Source organism: Chironomus tepperi, unplaced genomic scaffold (assembly GCF_022539635.2).
Source record: "Chironomus tepperi strain 1889 unplaced genomic scaffold, CSIRO-AGI_Ctep_v1 contig_415, whole genome shotgun sequence".
Lineage (NCBI taxonomy): Eukaryota > Metazoa > Arthropoda > Insecta > Diptera > Chironomidae > Chironomus > Chironomus tepperi.
The window spans coordinates 624161-646282 of record NW_027226537.1 but is presented as its reverse complement, the minus strand read 5'-3'; the positions used below and the strand labels follow the sequence as shown (position 1 = coordinate 646282).

The 22122-nt window shown below is 33.0% G+C and overlaps 1 protein-coding gene across 1 annotated transcript in view; it reads right to left on the bottom strand.

Moving 5' to 3' along the window:
• Positions 1-647: 647 nt before the first annotated feature.
• LOC139097193 (cholecystokinin receptor-like) overlaps positions 648-22122 on the bottom strand; it is an 88769-nt gene continuing 67294 nt past the window's right edge. Inside the window, exons 3-7 of the mRNA XM_070648985.1 lie at positions 7844-8306; positions 5623-6085; positions 5182-5551; positions 1276-1523; positions 648-1197 (exon numbers count right to left, since the gene is read on the bottom strand). Coding sequence (XP_070505086.1) covers positions 941-1197; positions 1276-1523; positions 5182-5551; positions 5623-6085; positions 7844-8263 — 1758 coding nt within the window. The 5' untranslated portion in view covers positions 8264-8306 and the 3' untranslated portion in view covers positions 648-940. The remainder of the gene's footprint in view (positions 1198-1275; positions 1524-5181; positions 5552-5622; positions 6086-7843; positions 8307-22122) is intronic.

The following is a 22122-nucleotide window of genomic DNA, read 5'->3' as shown; positions in this document are numbered from 1 at the left end:
TTTATGTTGTCTAAACTATTTTGTGCTATGACACTCTTTGGTGACAATTCACGACCAGAATTGCATTTGGCATGCAGCTCGTGACATTGCCAAAATATTCTATATTTTATTGCATCATACGAAATTTTGCAAAATGACTTTTGATCATTTTCATGATAAATTTCAATATAAATCTATTATGGACGGTTAACCTCGTGTTTTTCGATTAAAGCTTAGTAAAAGCTCCGCAATAAGAATCAAATTTTTTGATTTTGATCCGAAATTATTTTGATTCACAACCCATAAATTCACTAAAGTCGATCGAAACTCATCAGAAAATAATATTGAAAATTATATAACTAACAGTAAACATAATCCTGAATATAAACTTTATTTTCATCGAACTAGACTTCCTTTTTTCTAAGACCCTACATTATGAACTACAGCACACTCTATTCATATGCATTAATCATATTCTATTGACGATTTCATCCCATTGTACCAACATTCATACATAAAAAAAGAGATAGTGATGATGATGCATATATTATGTGGACCCCTTTTACACACACAATAGGATGATACTAAAATGAGCCAATTATTTATTATTTTAGATCATCCATTAAATATATTTTTTATTTATTTCAACATTAATGCATCACCTCAAATCTCTTAGTTCATTCAATGATATTAATTACAGACGATCCCATTTTCCAGTAAAAACTGTTATTAAAGAAAGCTTTTATTGTTAACTTTTTCATGCTTAAATACTCTTTTTTTTTTGCTTGCCTTCATCTCATTCATACAAATAGACGTCAATCCCCTTTCAATAGACCTAGATCTATTGTTATAAATTATTATTATTTCTAATGATTCTCCACTTCGTTGTCCACAGCTTCCTTTTTTCCCTTTTTTTCACATTATTGAAGATATATTTCACATTTATATGTATTGCTGAAGCTCAATAAAGATAATGAGAAGAGGCCGGCGGCTTATGAACTTGTGGACGTTGTTTAATAAATCTTGGATTGAATGGTCCAAGTGCTGCTTCATTCGTACTACTTGGTGGTGCTGGTGGTGGACCAGTAAATCTTAAATGTGAGCGTAAAAATCGTTGTGCCGAATTGAGTTTTGCAAATGGTTGACAGGCTGATTGACGCAATGAATTATAATTGAGAACCCAATGAAGTATTGGCGATACGGCTGAATGTGCAAATCCTAAATAAAAGGAAGAAAAAATGAACAAAAATCACATCGGAAATTTGAAATGAAGTCAATTTGATTTATTTTTATTACCTAAAAGCATCACGAATTCCGTTACAGTATTTGAGCATCCACTTGTTATTGAAAATTCTCGAAAGATTAAACAAATGACGTGAGGTGACCAACATGCCATAAAAACGAAACCGGCAACAACAAGAATATTTGCAAGTCGTCTTCGACTTCGTAATGTAGATGTTTGCGGTATTGGCAGTTCTGCTGGCGGAATTGGTGGTGAATTTAAACGAGTTTGTATTTGTTGATTTTGTACTCGTCGTATTGATCTGTAAATAAATATTTTTTTTTATCGTCAGATATTGAATGAATTATTCTTGGTGAGTATATATTGATTTTGTAAGTTTAATGATGTGATGATAAAGTGACAATTGATAAAATGCGCATTTTTTGCTGATTTATTTTAGAACTCAATGATTTTATTGTTTTACATTGAATTGTGTGAGGTCGATTTTAAGATGTTATCAGAGGAGCTTTAAATCAATTCGGATTGCATGAAAAATAGACTCAAATCGGCTTGATTTCATACTAATTTGAGTCGACTTCTAACTCTAGTTATCAGGAACGACACGTATGTAAGAGTGTTAGGAGACCGTTCACTCATTCCGTAACGCTTTTACGAGGAATGAGTGGACAAAGGAGAGATGGGGTTCATTTTCAAAAAATCGATCTTTCGCGTTACTTACCAAATGAACGCCTTCAGAGTAACATACAAAATGAGTCAAATAATGCGAACGATTTGGGAACGTTCGAAAATTACGGGGTTAGGGAAGAGAAGTGTTCACTACTTTGTTAGAAGGTGGAGGAATTGGGGATTAAAAATCGATTTATTGAGTTACGTAAAATGAACGGCCCCTTAGTATAACCAACCAGAAAAAGAGCAAGGACGTCCTTCCAGTTCAAAAAAAAAAACTATGACAACAAAAATTGTTCAAGCTTGATAAAAAAGATATCACATTCCGAATAATTGTGTGTAAAAATTATCTATTACAAGATCTGAATATCTAATTAAACTCAACAAGTTTAGCCTTTTTACAGATGTTAATTAACTCATAATAAACAAATTAGGATTAACACAATTAATTAACGATATATCAAAAAGAAATTAACAGATAATTCATGTTAATTATACCAAAATTGCAAATTAATCCAGCAAAGCGGAAAGCAAAAATTAAATGATCCCTTCATTAATACTCATTTACAGACAAAATTCAAAGAAATTTCTTTCGGTCTGGTGATTTGATGTGATGAAATGATCACCACCTACGTAAAAGAGTTTTTAGACATTTCCATTTGAAGTAAAATCTAGAGTAAGACACCCGAAGGACACGGTACAAGTAGAATAAGTCCTTCGAGTACAGTTAGTAAGGATTTTTTGAAATAAAATTCAAGACACCACCAGTTTGTTCAGCAGTTTGTCGCGGTTATTCGAAGACAGCATGGTTTGAGTGTCACTGTCTTAACTAATCCTTACCTTAAAAAGGCTTAAAAATTTAATGTCAATTGTGGCCGAACTCTTGAATACAATATGAACAAAATACAATGTAAGAACGAACAGTTTATAATGAATTAATAATCTTAAGTATTTATACCCCAAATGAGTGTAAAACTTAAATACGATCGACACCGAGATCAAAAAGTTTTGGTCTTGGTAACGAGAACCATAAAAGTTTAAAAATAAATTCATGAAAAATTAATACTTTTCAAAAATCATAAAAACAATTTCATCAATTTATATCCAACAAAGAAAAATTACAACCGACTCAGGAAAACCAGTTCCGTTTGATGAAAAATCAATAAAAAAAAGTTAGATCGATGTAATCAATGAAAGTCAATCGAGACCGAAACAATGAAGAACCAAAAAAAAAAAAATTTCACAGTCATTTTAGACATTAATGAACCACCCGAAAAAAAAATTACAATCAAGTCAAATAAAACAATTTAGAATGATCTGTAAACAATACTCCCATAGCGATGCTACGCAAAGGAAAAACTTTTTCCGTTCTTTTCCTTTTTTGCAATTATGTTAAATGTTTCAATAATGAAGCTGTTGCCCAATCGTCAAGCTTTAAGTTTCTCTCTTGCCGTATACAAACAATGAAAAAAAGATGAGAAAGCAATAAGTAGAAAATTGCTAATGGATGTGCTTGAGGTAAAAATAAAAGATGATGAAAAAGAACAAGTTGAATTTGTTGGAAAAAAAGGCAGGAAGAATTCTCAAGGGGAAAGAAGCAAGCGAGGATGAGGAGTTGAATTATATGAGACTTGTTTGAATTATTTATTTGAAAATTGAAACTTTTTCCTGTTCCTTCTTCTTCATTTTTCCTTGAGGAGAAAATTAAATAATATAAAAAAATTTTTTGCTTTTCCCATCGGCAATACTTTTTGGTTTACAAAGCTTTGCCATGAGCAAAGCCAGAAGTGATAATGTTATGATTAATATTAACATTCATTTAGCTTCAAAAACTCTGCATACGACAGCCGAATAGCGCAGCGTGTTTGTTAAAGCACCGGTACGTCGATGTATTAACGGCAGGACGCGAATTTGTCTTGTTGGCACCGAGTGGGCAAATTTTGACCGATTTTCATGGTGAAAAATGTAGTTTATCGCATTATGCTGTTCGGGTCACTTTCTTCAACTAAATCCAATCGGTGCACATTGAAATGTTATTCACATAGCGGCCGGGTGGGCTACATTGTTAGAACCAAATGTCATTTACTTGATAAAATTATCCAAGTGTCTATTCAAGTGGTTGCTAAATATTAATCACTGCCAAATGAATCCTGTTTAATTTTGATAATAATGTCCAAATGATTACCGTGTGGACAGCATCTCAGCATGTGCTATTCGGAAAAATACCAACATTTACTATAGGAAGCCTTAAAAGGAACTGAATTGGGAACAATCGCAATGGCTACTATTTTTTCCAAAAATGAACATTGAAATTCTTGGAATTTCTATCGTTTAAATCAGACTTATTCCCACACTTATTGGACGTAGTAAGTAAATGATCCCAAATAAAAACTTCAAAGCTTTTCTTAAATATTTAACAGCATTGATTACAATGTCTATGAAGGTTAAAGTTTAAAAGCTTCTGGAACAACTTTTAAGCGAACATCACCATGATTACAGCAACTAAGAAGTAAAAGTTTTTTTTGTGAATATTTACGTTGCATAAAGCTGGATAAAGTAGATTTAAGAAAGGGGCACTAATGACGGTAAAGTTTTAGCAAAGAAATCGTGTTCACAAGCTTAAAATTTTATGATTATTTCATTTGTTTGAATCAGTTGTGGGTAACCTGTTATTTTTCAGGCACAGGTTTTACCACAGTTAGTGGCATCAGCCTCGACCGTACCCGCACACGACATAAAGTTCATGGCATTTGCAAAAGCTTTTGGCGACTCACAAGTGTGTCGCGGACGTCAGGTTGCCCACCGCTGGTTTAAATATTTATTTTCTTCAAACGAACATGATTCATATCCAAATTAATTAATTTAAATTGATTTAATCCTTAAAACGAATTAAGGGGTTTATGGATATCCAGCAAATTTGGCTCAATATTTACACAAAAAATTAAAAATTAATTGAAATCTCTGTGGAATTTTAGCTCAACGATCTGAACTTCAGTAGCTTTTACTATCTTCAGCTATCACATTCTTATAAAGTCACGTAAAGTCAACTATGCATTTCTTTAATCAAACAAGAATGAAGATTGGAAAATCTTTACTAAGCTAAGGTTTTATGACACTCACTTTATATTCCAATCCGAAGTGATAAATCATCAATTTATTTACAAAAAGGTTATTTTTACATCAAATAAGTTCCTGCTCAAGGAATTGACTTTCAATTTATCAGCATGACAAGGTAAATGCGAATTTGCAAATGTTCATCAAAAAATCAGCAGCAGTTTTCATTAACAACTAACCTGGGTGTTCTCGGACTTGCACGAAATCGAGTTTCAGCCATTAAATTGCGATTCTCTTCATCTGTACCAAGACCATTTTTACTATTAGACGGATTTATGATGCTAGACGATCCATTAAATCTTCGATTACTATTCAGTCGATTGACTCCACATTGATTACTATCGCTGCCATTGCTACGTCTACTTGATGACTTTTGTGGACTAAGATAATCATCATGTGATGAGTCGGGTACATTGAGGCCATTTGGAGTCATTCCCGTAACTAATATCATATGTGTTGGACGCCGGAGTATTGTTGGCATTGGCAACGGTAGCTCACCATGCTGAGCACGAGCTGTTAGTGATAATGCACATAATTTTCTACGAACACCTATAGAGAGTCAAGAAGAGCATGGAATGAAAATGAATGAGATCTTCTTGTATTAGTCAATAAATTCTTACCTATGTGATTGAAAATAACGCCTATAATGGGAATTATAAATACGATACTAACGTACGATACTATGAACACGATATGCCATTCACTTGATCCATAATCGGAGACACAAAGTCTTTTGTCATTAATTAAATTGCTATTACGATAAATTGGAAATGTTGTAGAAGATATTAATTGATGTCCTGTTACGGTCGATGATGGCGATGACGATGTCGATGATGCTGTATATGGCGTCGTCGTTGTCTTGAATGATGATGATGGTGATGATGATGATGAGGCCGTGAATACTCTATAGACTAGTAATAGCGGTATGCACAATATCGCAGATCCAATCCATGAAAGAAATGCCAAAATTGAAGGAAGAAATTGTCGTTGACGTAATTGTGCCAGTCTTGGATGTTTAACAGTTACATAACGATCTAATGATAGCATGAGGAGACATAAACTACTCGCTGCGACAGGAAAAGACTGCAAATTAAAGAAATGAGTAAGATGTTAAAAAATTGAGTGACGGATGTTTCAGCGAAAATGGTAGGAAATGACATTTTTTGCTCGTTTCTTCCACTTCTGTACTTTATAAATTCATGACATTGAATGTGATCATCATGTGATGATGCCATGAGTTCTATGTTGTGATATCACTTTATGGGCGACACAATAAAAAAAAAACTTTTGAATGTGTATGTAGGACATTAAATCCATATCATATCATTGGGATTGAATTATTAACTTTTATGACTTTTTTCTTTCTAATGGAATAAAAATCGAATAAGTGTTGTCTCTATCGTATCCATACACGTATTTATTTAATGTTACGGAGAAACCTGATAGCTGATTTTCACAGTCCTAAAGAGCTTTTTCCGTTCCCTAACAGATAAATTTTGATAAATCTAATCGATTATTTGCACATACTTGGAAGGATTCATTGATATTGAAAGATATTGCACATGCTGGAGAAAAAGTTTATGGAAGTTTTACTAACTTACATTCAAATCGTTAAAAAGTTTTGCTTTGAACTGCAGACATTCTCACTTGAAGGTATATTCAGTATTCACAGGAAAAGATTATTAAAATAAAATATTTTTTGAGTTTTGTTGGATATCGCATGATTTAAAATAGACTAAACTTGATTCTTATTTCTTATTTATGATAATGGTTGTGTCGAGGATAAGTCAAGGGCCAGACATAGACAAAGTTTTGTACTGTACTTTCTATGCAAAACACATCACTTTGTGCCTAATATGTCGCTGACACAAGTGTATCACTAACATAAATGTGTCACTCAATTTTCATATTGGCTTATCGCCAATATGTGCCATGTCACAAAAAAGTTTGGGCAATACTAATCTAAAGCGATACAGAAATCTGAACTTTCTCTCAAATTTTAGAGCTAGTCAATATACAAAATCACGTCTAGACACATGCAATGTACAATCATACAAGCTTATCAGGGTTCTATCAGCATCTACACCCAATCGACCACAAAGTAGAATGAGAAGTTGACATGGAGTTCATACTAAATTGACTCTAAACTCCATTTGTATTTCGAATGAATCTTTATGTCGTTTAGGATTCTAATCAAATGTAATGTCGTACACATTGTACGAATCTTTGTCGTATCAAAAGAACTCTATATAATAATTGAGAGATCGACTCTGATTGGAATCGAACATACATCTTCACACAAAAGAGTGGTACAGATTTCTGACCTGTTACGTAACCACTCGACCACAGAGTCCTTACTATCGCAATGATAGATTCGCTTATATATGGCTCGATACCCCAGACTCCACCCATCACAGACATCATGCATTCTGGGAATTTACTTAATCTCATACTTAATGACCAGACCAATATTATGGTAATACAAAGTACTCATCATCCATTTTATATCCTTTCAAACAAAGTAGTCATCTAATTCAATAAGTCAATAACAAAAGATAATTTAATGGACTTGTTGCATGTATATGAAAATCTTTTAAGCTGATTCACCTGTTCGATCACATACAAATTCAAATTATATCATAACAAACTGTAGATATAGCAAATATGTATGCCTAAATATTAGTTTATAATTAATGCTATTGAACCCAATAATTGTTTTGTTTTGGTGATTATTTAGAACAGGAATCATGTTCAAACAACATAGTTGTTGCTTATGAATTCATATGAAGCACATATCATCAATAAATAGGATTAAAATGTTCAAACGAGACACATACATACCTGTAAATAATGAAAGGCTTTACATCCAATGTTAACTACAACATATGACATTGTTCTGCTTTGCATTCGCAAAATAACGCCTATAATAGTCAGAGGTGCTGACACTAATGAAACAAGTAAATCAGCTGTACATAGTGCCAGCAATAAAGGATTTTTCACACGTGCTGTCGATTGCGAGCATAATGAAATAAGTAACGTTGAATTTCCACATATTCCACTAAACACAACAATTCCATATAATATAATTAATGTCAGCAATGATAATGAGCTAAGAAATTCATTATTTGCAGCATATTCAAAAATGTCATTGTCCAATGTTGATGATGTATTCAATTGTGTCGTTGATTTCGTTATAATTGTGACTTTTCGTGTCGCATTTTTCAATTGTGAGAGTTTTAGTAGCCATTGTTTATCTTCCATTTTACGTGCACTCCCGTTGAAAGAATGCTCGATGTCGGAACTCCTGAGGGAAAAGAAACAACAAGAATAAATAAATAAAAAATGAAGTACTGTTTTTGTTTACTGCTTAATGCAGCAATTCAGGATATAATAGCTCTATGTTTTCCATTCAACAACAAGTACGTACTTTGTTGAGCTTACGTAAAAGCTCTTATGATTTTATCTGTAAAGATATGACAAGTTAATTAGTTTCTGTTTTAGTTTTCTAGAAGCGCAAATCTTTGCTGAAAGCTTCGCTGTTGGCGGGATAATAAATAAGCTTGTCTGAATGCAAAAGCAAATATTACTTCAGGAATATCAAATTTTCAGTAGAAATGCAAATACGATATTCTGAGAATCAGATTAAAGCTTATGAAGTCGTTCAAAAATGACGTCGAACATGAAGATTCATGATCCTTAAATGGCCTATAGTTTGAGTCTTCTGGTAACTCTTGCGACAAAATTGTAGAAGGCTCCGTCTCGATACTATTGGTACTCTAATAAAGCTCTTTTATTAATGCCAAATAGAAGCCCCTCCACGTGGCTAAATAAAGGATTATTTAGCGGCTCTGTGGCGAAGCCTTCTTCATTTGAGTTGCTCGAGTAAGGCATGGCAGGCTGCGACCCAATGTTTAGTTGTCAACTTGGCATTTGAGTTACTTGGTCGATCAGAAGGCCGTGCTCGCAAAGGGCACAGTGCCATCGGTATTTTAACTGAAAGACATGGCGATGCTCTCACTGCGGTTCGTCAAATTGTCCCGCTAATATCTAAGCATATGGTTGACAAGTCACAAAGGTTCAAATTTCGAACCACAAGACAGCTTTCGAACATTGAACTGAAATTTCATTCAAAATTTTATCGCTCTTTCGACATCAGATAATTGAATTTAAAAATCACATCAACCATAACGAGAAATACTGAACCACATTACTGAGAGAATGCATCACCATTTAAAGCTTTTGTGATGAATCAAGTAACAATGTTAAATACGATAAGTGCCATCTTCATTCGTTCTTTCATGCATCATTTATGGTGTTGATGGAGAAACTTCCACTTGTCTTTTTCCTTTCATTCATATCCAGCATTATCTATCAAACATTTCTCTTCTATTGCTCCTTTTGTTGTCAATGCAAATAAACTTCACACTTTTATTTAACAATCTTATCCTTCTTATTTACTACGTTTTGTATGACATTCTATTGGTTTTACATCTACTCATTTAGGTACGGCAAGTACTCACACAAGATGATAGTTGTCGTATGAAGAAATGTACTTTTCGAGAATGTTGCATCAGGTTCGTACGTATCACGTTAACATCATAATGACGATAATAAGAAAAATGCATTCATTCGTTCGGTTTTCTTTTTGTAGCAATTTTGATGAATGCTCTGCTTACATGGAATATATTCACGACCATGAAAAAGATGTAAGAATAATGAGAATCTTTCAGAAGCTGCGCACGTATTAAGTTTACTATTGATGGGTGTAGGATGACAATATGCTGATTGTATCTTTTTCAAGGTCGTGGGGTGTATAAAGAGACAATGTAATGTAGCAATGGAAATTGTTAAAGTGTAGACGTATTTAAATAAATCTTTTTATGTGCTTTTGACACATGAGAGGGGGAAAATCAGGTTTTCAGTACGAGCACTGATTACCGATGCTGGTTACGTTTTAGTGCTGATTTTTAGGTCCTATTCCACAACAAAACAGCAATTTTAAGGGTTTAAGCTTGTCATAACTTAATTTTCGAAGGACACAAATGAAATGGAATTTTAAATGGAGGTTTCCTCTATTTGGCAGCCATATGGATGCTACAAGGAAGGGGCTTCCATTTGGTGTCAATCTCAATTTGCTTTAAGACTCCGCTAAAGTCCTTAGATACAATTTAGACGCCACATGAAGTCGTCTTACATCAGGTATTAATCTCGAGAGGCATACATCAAGAAGGCTACTTCTCGGAGCTTGTGAGACTGTGATACATCTTTTAGCAGTCAATTGGACGCCATGTGGAGGTGGTTTCCATGTGATGTTAATAAAGGAGCTTTGATGAAGCTTTACCAAAGAACTTTTGGAAGAAAGCTGTTGATAGAGGTAGTATTGCATTTGGTATTGACAATTGGCAGGCGAGAGCTGGCGATAGAACCTGCTTTAGGCTTCATCTGAGGGAGCCCTTGGATCACAGTTGATCTGTGCGGTCATCGAAGTAAGTAAGTAAGATGAAGCTTTAAAAGCTCTGTTTCGGATGAAGCTCTGTTTTCATTTGTGTCTCTCGAGTATTAATACCTGGTTTTAAATTAAACATCCCTGCAAGCTTCAAAGTCAAATAAAAAGAAGTCATTCGTGAGATGCAATTTTACATTTTACAATCTGAAATTGTTATATTTGCAGACTGTGTCACTTTGAAATATTCCCATTGAACTGTATCTCCATTTAAATATCTCAAATGTCAGCATTTATTGTTCGATGTAAAATGTCATTTATTAAGGAAACAATGGAATCATTTATCGCAAGAATTTTATTCAATTGAATTAAAAAGTGAAAAGTTGTCACAGGTGAATATGAGCAGATTTTCTGCATAATTCTACATAACTATGTATGCTAACTGAATAAATAAAGTTTTATTTAGCATTTTTTATGAACGAATGAACAAATTTGTTGATTTCTACATTTGCAAGACATGAAAATTGTTGTTTGAACTGTATATAAAATGCAGAAACCATAAGTTTGTTGTTTCGAATATGAAAATGTTCAGTTCATTCTTTTGGAAATTCTTTTTTTTTATTCACTCATGAACAGAAATTTTACCAAAATATTCGAATATACACAATAAGTTCAAAAGTCAGGGGTCATCGAATCATCTGATTCTGTGAACACAAAATACATAAATACATAAATGTTTTCTTTATAGCAACTTATGTGCATTCAAAATTTACCATTCATTAATCTTAATCCGGTACAAAAACACTTGATATTCTTAAAATGTGGGAAACAGAATTGGATGTGCCAAAGTTTTCAAAGTGGGTTTTTATGGTTAAAAAGATTTGAAAAGGAAAAGAAATTTTTTACCAAAAAATAAGCATGAGGTGAATGTGGCATCAAAAACCTGGCAACAGCTTTTTAAGTGGCTAGATGACTTCGGTATTTAATCGCGCCATAGCAGCTCTGGATTTCAATGACGTGAAAGGCTCAAGATTTAGTTTGCTCAAAAACAACTGTTGCGATTTGCAGAGATCAACAGTCTATAGATTTTCGCCACATTCAAAAATATCAGTTTCTTGCCATAAATACTGTTCTTAGTTGAGATTGCACCATCTGGAAATCATTGCAATTATGTTTCAAACAGCAAAACAATGCAATTATGAATTCAGGTTTTTTTTTAACAAAGTCAGCTTCTACCAAAAGTAGTTTGCTGTTGTTTGGAGTTAGTAAAATTCGGGGGTGTATTCAGGGTGTTCTTCTAAAAGAGGTGAACGCGTAATATATGTGGCTGTTGCTATACCTAGTTTAACTCCTTCATGTAAAAGCATAATCTTCTCGAGCAAGAGATCGTCGATTCATGTAACATTGTAGGGCGGTGTCAAACAAGACTCTTGTTAATGCAGGATGTGTTGGTCTAGCAAGCCGCCATCTTTAATTACAAGCTAAGAAGTCAAATTGAAGAACCAGATTGTGCCTATCAACCATGATCAATAATGCAGGATGAGAAGTGTTTCGAGTGTCAATTCCTCCGTTTTTTAAGAAAAAATTCTTCGAATTACTAGGAAATTACTAGGATTCTCGATTATTTGAGAAAACATCCGTTCAGAGAGTTCCCATTCCATACTAAACCATTATCGACTCCCCCTTGAATTTCAGCCTCCACCCCTGTAGTTAAATTCATTTGATATTGCCACAGCCTCATTGAAATTGAAAAGTCTTATTATGAAGAAACAGAAACTCTTTCCGTTCATAAACTTATATCGTCTTGATGACTTTATTTCTTTTTTAAGAAAAAGAACCAAACTGTAAGTTTAACGATTGGAAAATTGTTTTAATGTGAAAAGTTTGAAGTCGTTTTGAATATGAGGAGAAGCTTTGACAGCAAAAGAAAATCCAAGGAAATATTATTTTTTTGCCAAATAACCCTAACAGGCAAAGAGCGCGCTCTCGATAGAGATGACGCTTGAGAGTACGCTTTTTTAACATCCTCTTAAGATTATGCTATTGAACATGATCAATAGCGTACTCAATCATGATCTTAATAAATAAACTTGCATGCAAGTTTCTTATTACCGTACTCATTTACATACTCACAAGATTATGATCAGAAGATCACATTAAAAGCATCCTCAAGAGCATATTCAAAGGGTTATAATCTTAAGAATATGTAAGTGATTGTGTTGTTTTTTTGTGTTCAAAAGATCATGATCAGGAAATCACTTGAAAAGCGTCCTCAAAAGCATGTTTATAAGGTAACATTTTTGTGAATATGCAAATTAATGTGATGATTTTTCCAGATCTCAAATTTTTAAACCAATGTCAACTAATGATTTTCCATCAATATGACATGACTTGACATTCAAAAAAACAATGTCAACTTAAGAATTTCATTGATAATTGATAGTTGACATTCGACTATGAATGTCAACTGTCAAATTCCATCATTTTATAAAAGTTGACATTCGATTATGAATGTCAACTGTCAAATTCCATCATTTTATAAGAGTTGACATTCGACTATGAATGTCAACTGTCAAATTTCATCATTTTATAAGAGTTGACATTCGATTATGAATGTCAACTGTCAAATTTCATCATTATTTAAGAGTTGACATTCGATTATGAATGTCAACTGTCAAATTTCATCATTATTTAAGAGTTGACATTCGACTATGAATGTCAACTGTCAAATTTCATCATTATTTAAGAGTTGACATTCGACTATGAATGTCAACTTCAAAAAACTTTGAATTAAAGAAAAAAATTATTTTGGAAAAAATTTTAGTATAAATACAAGTGTTTTTCGAATTATTCGTCATTCGCATTTCAGACTTCAATGAGTAAACATCAAAAAATAAGACACCAGAAAAAATGATGAGTGATAAAACAGTGCAGCAAAAACAGTTCTTGTGTTCAAAGTTTGATGGTGGTTAATGGTAAGATACTTTATATGCAATCAACAAAAACATGCGCTAATCATTATTTATTTAGAAACATACATTGAAGCTCGGTACCACTAGAAAGACCTTTCCGGCTCTGATGACGAAAATTCCAAAATACTTAAAATTAGCAACGACTCTTTGCTCAAAGATTTGAAAAAGGTAATATGATTTACATTATAATTTTTAACTAAATTATATTAATTTATTTTTCTTTATTAGATAGTACGTAGGGCGGCCAAATGCTGTACTTTTCTACCTTGCTGCTGTGTCCCGACAAACCCGCAAGATGTACCGATTTTTCAACAAGTCCATACATATCATGGAATTTTTGACAATATTTTGAACATTTTCCTTCTGAAGGTCCTAGTTCAAACCCAGGACTGAAATTATTTTTGCTATATTATTATCCTATATATACATAAATTTATTAAATAAATATAAAACTTACTTCTATAATTTGAATCATCGTTTCTTTTTAAATAGTTTTATTTCAGATTTTACGAAACTTGAATAAAGTTTTGTAATTGTGCTCAGTTAATCATGCTTAAAAGCATATTTTATAAAAATATGCTCTAGATTGTGCTCAAACTACCATGATCTGATTATCGTGCTCAAGAGTGAACTCATTTGAGTGTAATTTTGCAATTGTGCTCAATAGGTCATGCTCAAAAGCATATTTTTTAAAGCATGCTTTAGATCGTATTTGAGCCAACATGTTCTCAAGAGTATAATCATAAGGACATTTTATGATCGTAATCAGCTGAGCATGCTCTTGAACACGCTCTTAATTTAACTTGCATGCAAGTAAAATAGCGTAATCTTGAGAGCGCGATTTTTATGGTACCCTGCTGCGATCACAATTTGTATGAAAGATCACGCTTTTTTGAGCGTCATCAGATGAAAATTTAATTTTTAAAAAGCGCGATCTGATCGCGCTCTTTGCTTGTTAGGGTAATAAGTCAGAATATGAAGATTTTATGAGCAACATTTGTACATCGAGAGAAGGAATGAAAAAGTTTTAATTTATACAAAAGCATCATAAAAAATATAATTGAATGTGAAAAAGACTCTATGACGGTATAGCGCAATATGATGGCAGCAAGTATTCATTTCATTACATTTTATGGTGATATGAAAATTGAAACTTTTGTGTCGAGCAAAGTTTGTCTATTTATACAAAAGCAATCTACCCTTTTCAATATCAGTACATGTACAAGTATGAATATTAAGGTGATAAAAAAAATTCCAAAAAATTTATTTTTTCATCTTATCGCTACATTTCGCATGCTGAGTTAATTTAAATTGTATGTGTTTCTATGCTGTTTCAAACGTGTCGATACATCACATAGAACATGAATGTTAAACATGACATGACATTGAATAAAATTCATCTAATAAATTTGTGGATTATAGTGAGATTAATCTACAGCACTAAATTGTGGATGTAAATTTTGTTAACAAACATAGCTTTATAAATTAATATGAAAACTGTAATAGTGGCATGTAAGGTTTAGTTTAAGTTTATTTAACTCCACGATTGTTTTAATATTGATTTCATTTACAATTACATTTTTAACATTCGATATAAATTATAAACGCAAAAGTGCTGGGAATTAGTAACTGCCTGAATTTATCTAAAGACAGATCCAGCATCCAACGAACTCTAAATGCGACAGTGGGCCCTCGCGCGCCTTCGCCAAGGATTTAAGAAGTAAAGGAATGACACTAGTCTCCCTTTTTATCGTTTGTTAGTGTTTCCAATGTCAAGACTATACTTAGAGAAGCCTTAGCCATTTGACTCCTTGTTTCAAATTTTTTATTCAATTCACAACTGACTGGTTTTCACACATTAAAATTAAATTCCTTAAAAAATCCTTAAAAAAAATTTATTTTAAAATTACCAAATGGATGGTCCCTCCATTTGACCCCTACATCACTGACAAATAAAGTTGTGAGGATCCATTGTGTCGTTCGAAAGAGCCAATTAGCAGTGTCCCTTCTATTAAATGACTGTAAAAGCAAGTAATAAATGAACAATCTTTTAAAGAACAGTTCAGTGGAGGCTCATTTCTAAATGTTACATTTTTATTTTGCTATCTCAAGCAAATTTTAACAAATTTTTGTACAAAACAAAATAAATATAAACAGAATTTTATTATTTTGTCGCACAAAAAGATATAAAATGAAGCATAACTGTGAAAGAATTATGTTAATGTTGTGAATTTCAATTATTTGGTTCAATTCTTATTACTGTTGTCTGTTGATGTCAAGATAAAAAGCCGTCGTGAGTGGTCATTTGTGTATTATGCTACGCTAAGAGGGTAAGATGGGGTAGAAGAACTTAAAGCTTTGTTAAAATTTGTTAAAATTCACGAGAAAAATCCACAACTTTCTTAATAATTACTTTACAGAGGTATCAAATTGACACCAAAAGAAGAAATTTCATAAAAATAATTTTTGTGTACGAAAAAGCTCAGCGATTCTTTTAAGCGATTTTTCACAAATTTTCATGAAAATTCAACTTTAAAATATTTCAAACTTTAATTTTTCCTGCCAATAATTTCCTCAAATATTTTACTTAAATTGGCAAGTCTTTTGCAGTCTTTCCGTAAAAAGTTCTCCTTCATTCGACACCTTTAATGATTGTTCCGATTTTCTCCTTTCTTCATTTTCATCCGCGTGAAACGGAGGCAAAAAATAATTTTTCATGGCAGACATTCCATCACATAATCTACATTATTGTAGTCGTTCATCGTTTTTTATGTGCTTTTGTAAAGATTAGCATGAAAAATTTTACTTTCAGTTGCCGTAATTACGGGGATTACTGGTAGAAGGGAGTAAGTTTGGAAACTTTTTGAATTTTATGAAAGCAGTTTTGTTGAACTAAGAATGCAGTTAAATTTGGAACAAAGGATATTATTTTACATTCTTGATTAAGCTCTCGATTAAAGATCTGAAAGACAGGTAGCGTGAAATAGTCCTCGGATCGACATGACCTTGGCTTCGAGTTGTATTCGACAAATACCGGCCCCACGGTAGAGTCATGCTGGACTAGATACACTATTTTCTAACTTTATCACACCGTGTGCCGTTCGGAAGACAACAAGTCAAAATTTCCATAGATTCAGATTTATTTCAAAAGATATTTTTTGTAAATTCGGTAAAAATTAAAGCAGAAAATGCAAATCATTATAATCATTGATTATAAAGGCTCAATTCAAGCATGAGAAAATAGACGAATTGGTTTTATGCTAACATTTGCTTTTTGCTAAATTGTGTTTTACACATGCTACAATAATAAGAACATGAAATGAAAGCAGAATACTAAAAAGGAAATTAAAGAATTTATCAGAGTCATTTAGTGGTATGTATGGTATATATGGAATGGGAATGTGGTTTAAGTATAGTTTTTGGAACAACAATTTTAAAATCAATTCTTTATCCACAGACTAACCCAAATTTTTTAATCTTCTATAAATGCACTAAAAGCTTTATATTCCTAGAATGTAGAATATACAGTAGCTTTTTATTACATACTTCGTCATTTGAAATTTTCATTAACATTCTCAGAGATCGTTCACTTAATGTGGCACGGGTGTAAGCTGAAATTTAGTGAATGGGGATAGACTTGGAACTGCTTTCACGAAAACGCTTGATGTCCTTAAAATATTCATGACTCATTCTAAACTTTGTTTTGTCAGCAATCAATGAACTTTTAAAATCTGATTAAAATATAATGATACGATTTGAAAAAATTGTCAAAATAATTTCAGTATTGTATGACATAAAAGTACTTTACTATTCAAGGCTTCTTCTAATAAGATTAGAAAAATTTTTCGAAAAAAGACGAACGAAATTCTTTCAGTCAATTTTAATTATGTCAATTATAATACCTTTTTCATTAAACTAAGTTTTACAGTAAATTAAAATCCTTTCAATTTTAATCGAATTTTAATTTGAAATACCTAAAAGGTTTCTGCCGACAATCATTGTCTTTTTTTGAGAAACTCGTTTTTAAGATGATTTATTTTCGGTATTTAGATTGAGAAACGAAAAAGCAAATTATTAAAAAGGAGAGAATAGAGTTTAATCGTGCAACTCGTGCTTGCAAAATTGGACATTGATCGTGACCACTTAACGACATTTTAATGACGATTTTCCATCAAATGACGGTCATTCAACCTCATAAAGACATCATGATGAATGCATTTGCAACGTCATTGTCATCCAAGCGACACAAATAAAGAAAACTCCGTAACTGAGTTTTAAGGCTGCAGTAAAGCTTTTATCAACACCAAATAGAAGCTGTCTCTATTTGGCAGTCATAAGGAGACCATACTAATGTCTCTAATTGGCAGTCATATAAAAGTCCCAAGAAGACCACGTAGTGGGTTTTACTAAATTCATTCTGCTAAAGTGCATTTCAACAGTACACCCGAAGTAACCCAAAATTCTCCCTAAACTATCCCTATCAAGCCAAGAGCCTGCTTTTAAGGTATCGTACCTGTATTTCTGTAGCATGAAAGCAAGCATTTTGTCTGTTAAGGTGTACTACCAGTATAAAGCGAGCACGAGCTGGTATTCAATCTTCTTGCTAAACACTGGTATTTGGATCATTATCTAATGGTAAGCTGAGCTGGATATTGATCAGGGTTCGAAGTCAACTCGGATTTTATATGGACAAGTCAAGTAAACCATATGAAATTCAAGTCAATACCGAGTTCTGATATGAAATTTTAAAATTTTACTCAAATTATGATAAATATAGGCTCAAACCCAATAATTATTTCCTTTGAACAAATTTATTCTTTTAATGGTTTATTTAGCAGTTAAAAATGACGACAAAAAAGGCTCGCAATTTTTTCCATAGAAAACCTTGAGAAAACCATCCAATAAGCTTTATAACCAAAACGTTTATTGAATATTTTTTCATTTCCACGAAAATCAGAACTGTTCATGGGAAATTTTAATTAATGATTTTTTGATTCATTAAGTTCACGATTTTTTCTTTCTTCCTTCAACGCTCATTTACATTCTGTATAATGAAAATTTATTGAAATCTGTAGAGCATGTAAATTGCTATGTAAATGAGGGATTTGTTGGTAAGGCGGTGATGATGATGATTAAATTGTTGCTTTTGAAGATACGGCAAAACCAGGCAAAAGTTTTTTTTTTTCGAAAATTTGTAGAAAAAAAGACGAAGAATGAGCAATAAATGAGGAAGGAAGATGAGGAAAAGGAAGTCATTAAATTGTTCCTTGGCAAATTTCGATAGATTTTTCATCACTATGAGAAGTCAAGATTAGGTATTTTCAATGTCATGCGTGACCATGGCCATGGAACACTCTTAAAGACTCCTTTTTCTATTCGTCTTGTCTTGTCGTCATGTAACACTCACTTAAGTGATCTGGTGCTGCATTTCTACGTCTAATGCAGTGGTGAGCAACCTGTGTGCCGTCAAAATCTTTTTGGAATTGCCATGAACCGTATGTCAAGGTTGGGCACCACTGATCTGATGGTATTGTGTTTAGCATTGAGTGCTTCTTAATCAAATTCAAAAATTATTGCTACTCGACATGAACCATAGACAGGATCATCTTCAGAGAATATTCAAGGGACCGTTCACTTATTACATAATGTGATTTCATTGACTACATTCTCACTCCATGCCCCTGCGTCGTTATCACTCTCCTCCCCACAATAGCACCAAGTAGCAAATGACTCCTTAAGTCTTGACCTCCATTTCATGACAATCTTAAAGATTCCCTGTCAATACATCAGCATTGAAATGCCTTCACTTGAAATACATCCTCCAATTCACCCCTGACCCCAACCAACTGAACCAATAAATCTTAAGCATGTTAAATGTAATGCATGACCTTGCTCGAAGATTGTTCTTAAATTATTCATTTTCGGAATGTTCTAATTTAATACGCTTTTCCATAAAAAAGCCAAAACAGCTCACGCAATTCTGTCAATCACTTTTACAACACGTAGTCAGCAAAATAGCTCAACACATTTTTCACATAGAAAATTAAAGGCAGTCGATTGTGTTTTCTCATGACTGACAATAATTTACGAGGAAGATGAAATTTGGACGGAATCGACAAATATTTGATTTATGGCTCATGAAATCTTTGTTAACTTTCCATCACTTAGCATCTTTCATAACGTCTCATAGATGTAAGCATAAACGCTTTTATTTTTCTAATCTTCTTCACACTTGTCTTTTCCCATTTCAATCTTATTTGTTGTTGGGGATAAAGTAAAGTAAATTGTTGTGTCAAAAATAATTTTATCCGGACAGTAAAAGAAGTAGCAACTCTCAGAAAAACTTTATGGACGTTAATAAAAAAATTTAAGCTTTATTTTGGTCATGATTTGAAAAGTGCAAGGTCAGTCAAAAATCAACTTTATAATTTCCTAAACTGAGTTGGCATTCATGTAGAAATAATCGGCGGGAGCCCCCGTATAATGGCTTCCGTAAGTAGGTCCTTCTGTAAAATTCCGCTCTCCGCCGAAGCCCTATGTGAAATTCCCGCAAGAAACATCTGTAGAAGGCGTAAATGTATAGAAGGGGTCATAAACGGAAGAAGGCAACCTGCGGAAGGAGCTTGAGCTAGAAGGTTGCAAAATGCGGAAGGGCTCAGCCTTCCGTCCTACAGCCGTCTTCAGCAGATCGACTGGTAAGCTACAAAATTCCTCTTCTGTCTACTCTATCACAACCTACATTTATTAGAGCTCAGGTCCTATATGGAGCTTAGGTTCCAAAAAAAGGCATTTCCTCTGACACTGTTGTTGACTAGGTTACCTAGTATGTACAAGTTATTAGGATAAGTTATGCTTCTTTCTTCATTATTTGGCACCATTAAGGTTTTGGAGCTCATAGTTGCGAAATCCACCGTCATTCCCCTCTCTATGCGCTCCTCTTACTGTTTATATGCAAATTTTGGACGTCATAAAAACATTATTTCTTACATAAACCTTCAATTGCTCGCCCCAAGTTCTATTTTCATGCTTATTACTTTTCTTTTGTACTCGTGTTGAATAATTCCAAATAATTAATATTTTAAGGACCACGCGACTACTCGAGCAGAGAATAAGTCAATTATAAGGAGCTTTACGAAAATCTCTGATTGTTGTTTCTGTTTCTGACACGTTGTCGTCATCAAGATAAATTTAATTAATTAACTTCACTGAATAGGATTAGCTTAAATATTTATTTATTTATAATTTAGTATACCTGCATGTTGGGGTTGCTTAAATATATGAAAATTCTCTAAAGTTTATTTAAACAAACATTTCAGCCTCAAAAAGTTGAGCATTTAGGTACGAAAATTCATTTAACTTTAATCACACGAATGAGAATATAGAAGCACAAAATGTGAGAATTGTTAAGTAATATGCGGAAGCCTAGCTTGTAAATAACATAATTTAACATAATTGACGTACATCCAATTAACAATAAATCCTCTCTTTTTCCACTTTTCCGCAATAAACATAAAGTCAATTGACTCGTGTACATTTTTATGGATGAATTCGAAAGGGTTCTCGTGGGATAATGAGTTTTATTAGTTCACATTAAATTTTCATGATAAAACACTTATTCTGTTAGGAAGCAATTGAAGGTTGTATAATGGCTTTATTGCTCATAATTGCTATTCGTGTTATATTTTATAGAACAAGTTTTTGAATTCTAGTATTTTTGTTCTGTTCGATTTTTGTTGTGTTGAATGATTGTGTTTTATTCTTAAAAGCTTTTGGTTAAGTCTCCTATCAACAGCAACTGTCATTCTTGCAACTGCAACTGTCACTCTTGCGACTGCAACTGTCACTCATGCGACTGCAAATGTCACTCTTGTGACTGCAACTGTCACTCTTGTGACTGCAACTGTCTCTTTTGCAACTTCAACTGTCACTTTTGCAACTTCAACTGTCACTCATGCAACTTCAACTGTTGCAAGAATACCTCACTAATCAGTGCCCTAGGAAAGATATTGTGATGTTCGAAAAAAAAGCCAAAAACCGAATTTTTTCGATTTCTTCAGCAAAATATCCGAATCAGATCAGATACAATTCTGCTAATGATGGAATTAATAACAATAACGCTCACGATTTTTTAAATATTCCGCGAAAATTGCTCAACTATTACCATTCAATTAATTATTTTTATAGCTCTTGCAGTGCCAACACACAACAAAAAAAAAAAAAACAACAAGAGATGAAATGTGAAAAGGTATTAACCACAGTCGCATCAATTACCAGAATTCGAACTGTTATCGGATCGGCATGGCAATTAAATTGTGCCTTTTTTTCGATTATGGCATAAAAATTAATTTTTATACAGCATAAAAAAAATATTTATTTAAAAAATACTGTAAAGCGCTGTCCACAAAAAGGCAGTAAGTTCTGTTGAACTGGAAATATGCAAAAATATATGAAATTGTCATTTATTTTTAATTAAAACATACTGCATGGATATATATCGAAAAAGTATAAAGAATAATAAATGAAACCTACCGCAGGACATGAATTAATTGAATGTATGATATGATTGGTAAAGCTTTTCCTTTATATATTTTTATACGATTCTCACTGAAGCAGCTATTAGACTCATAATAGTGCATTGAAATGAAAATTAAAGTTTAATTGATGGGAATGAGAAAGCCTGTTTGAGGGGGTTTACGGATGGTTGA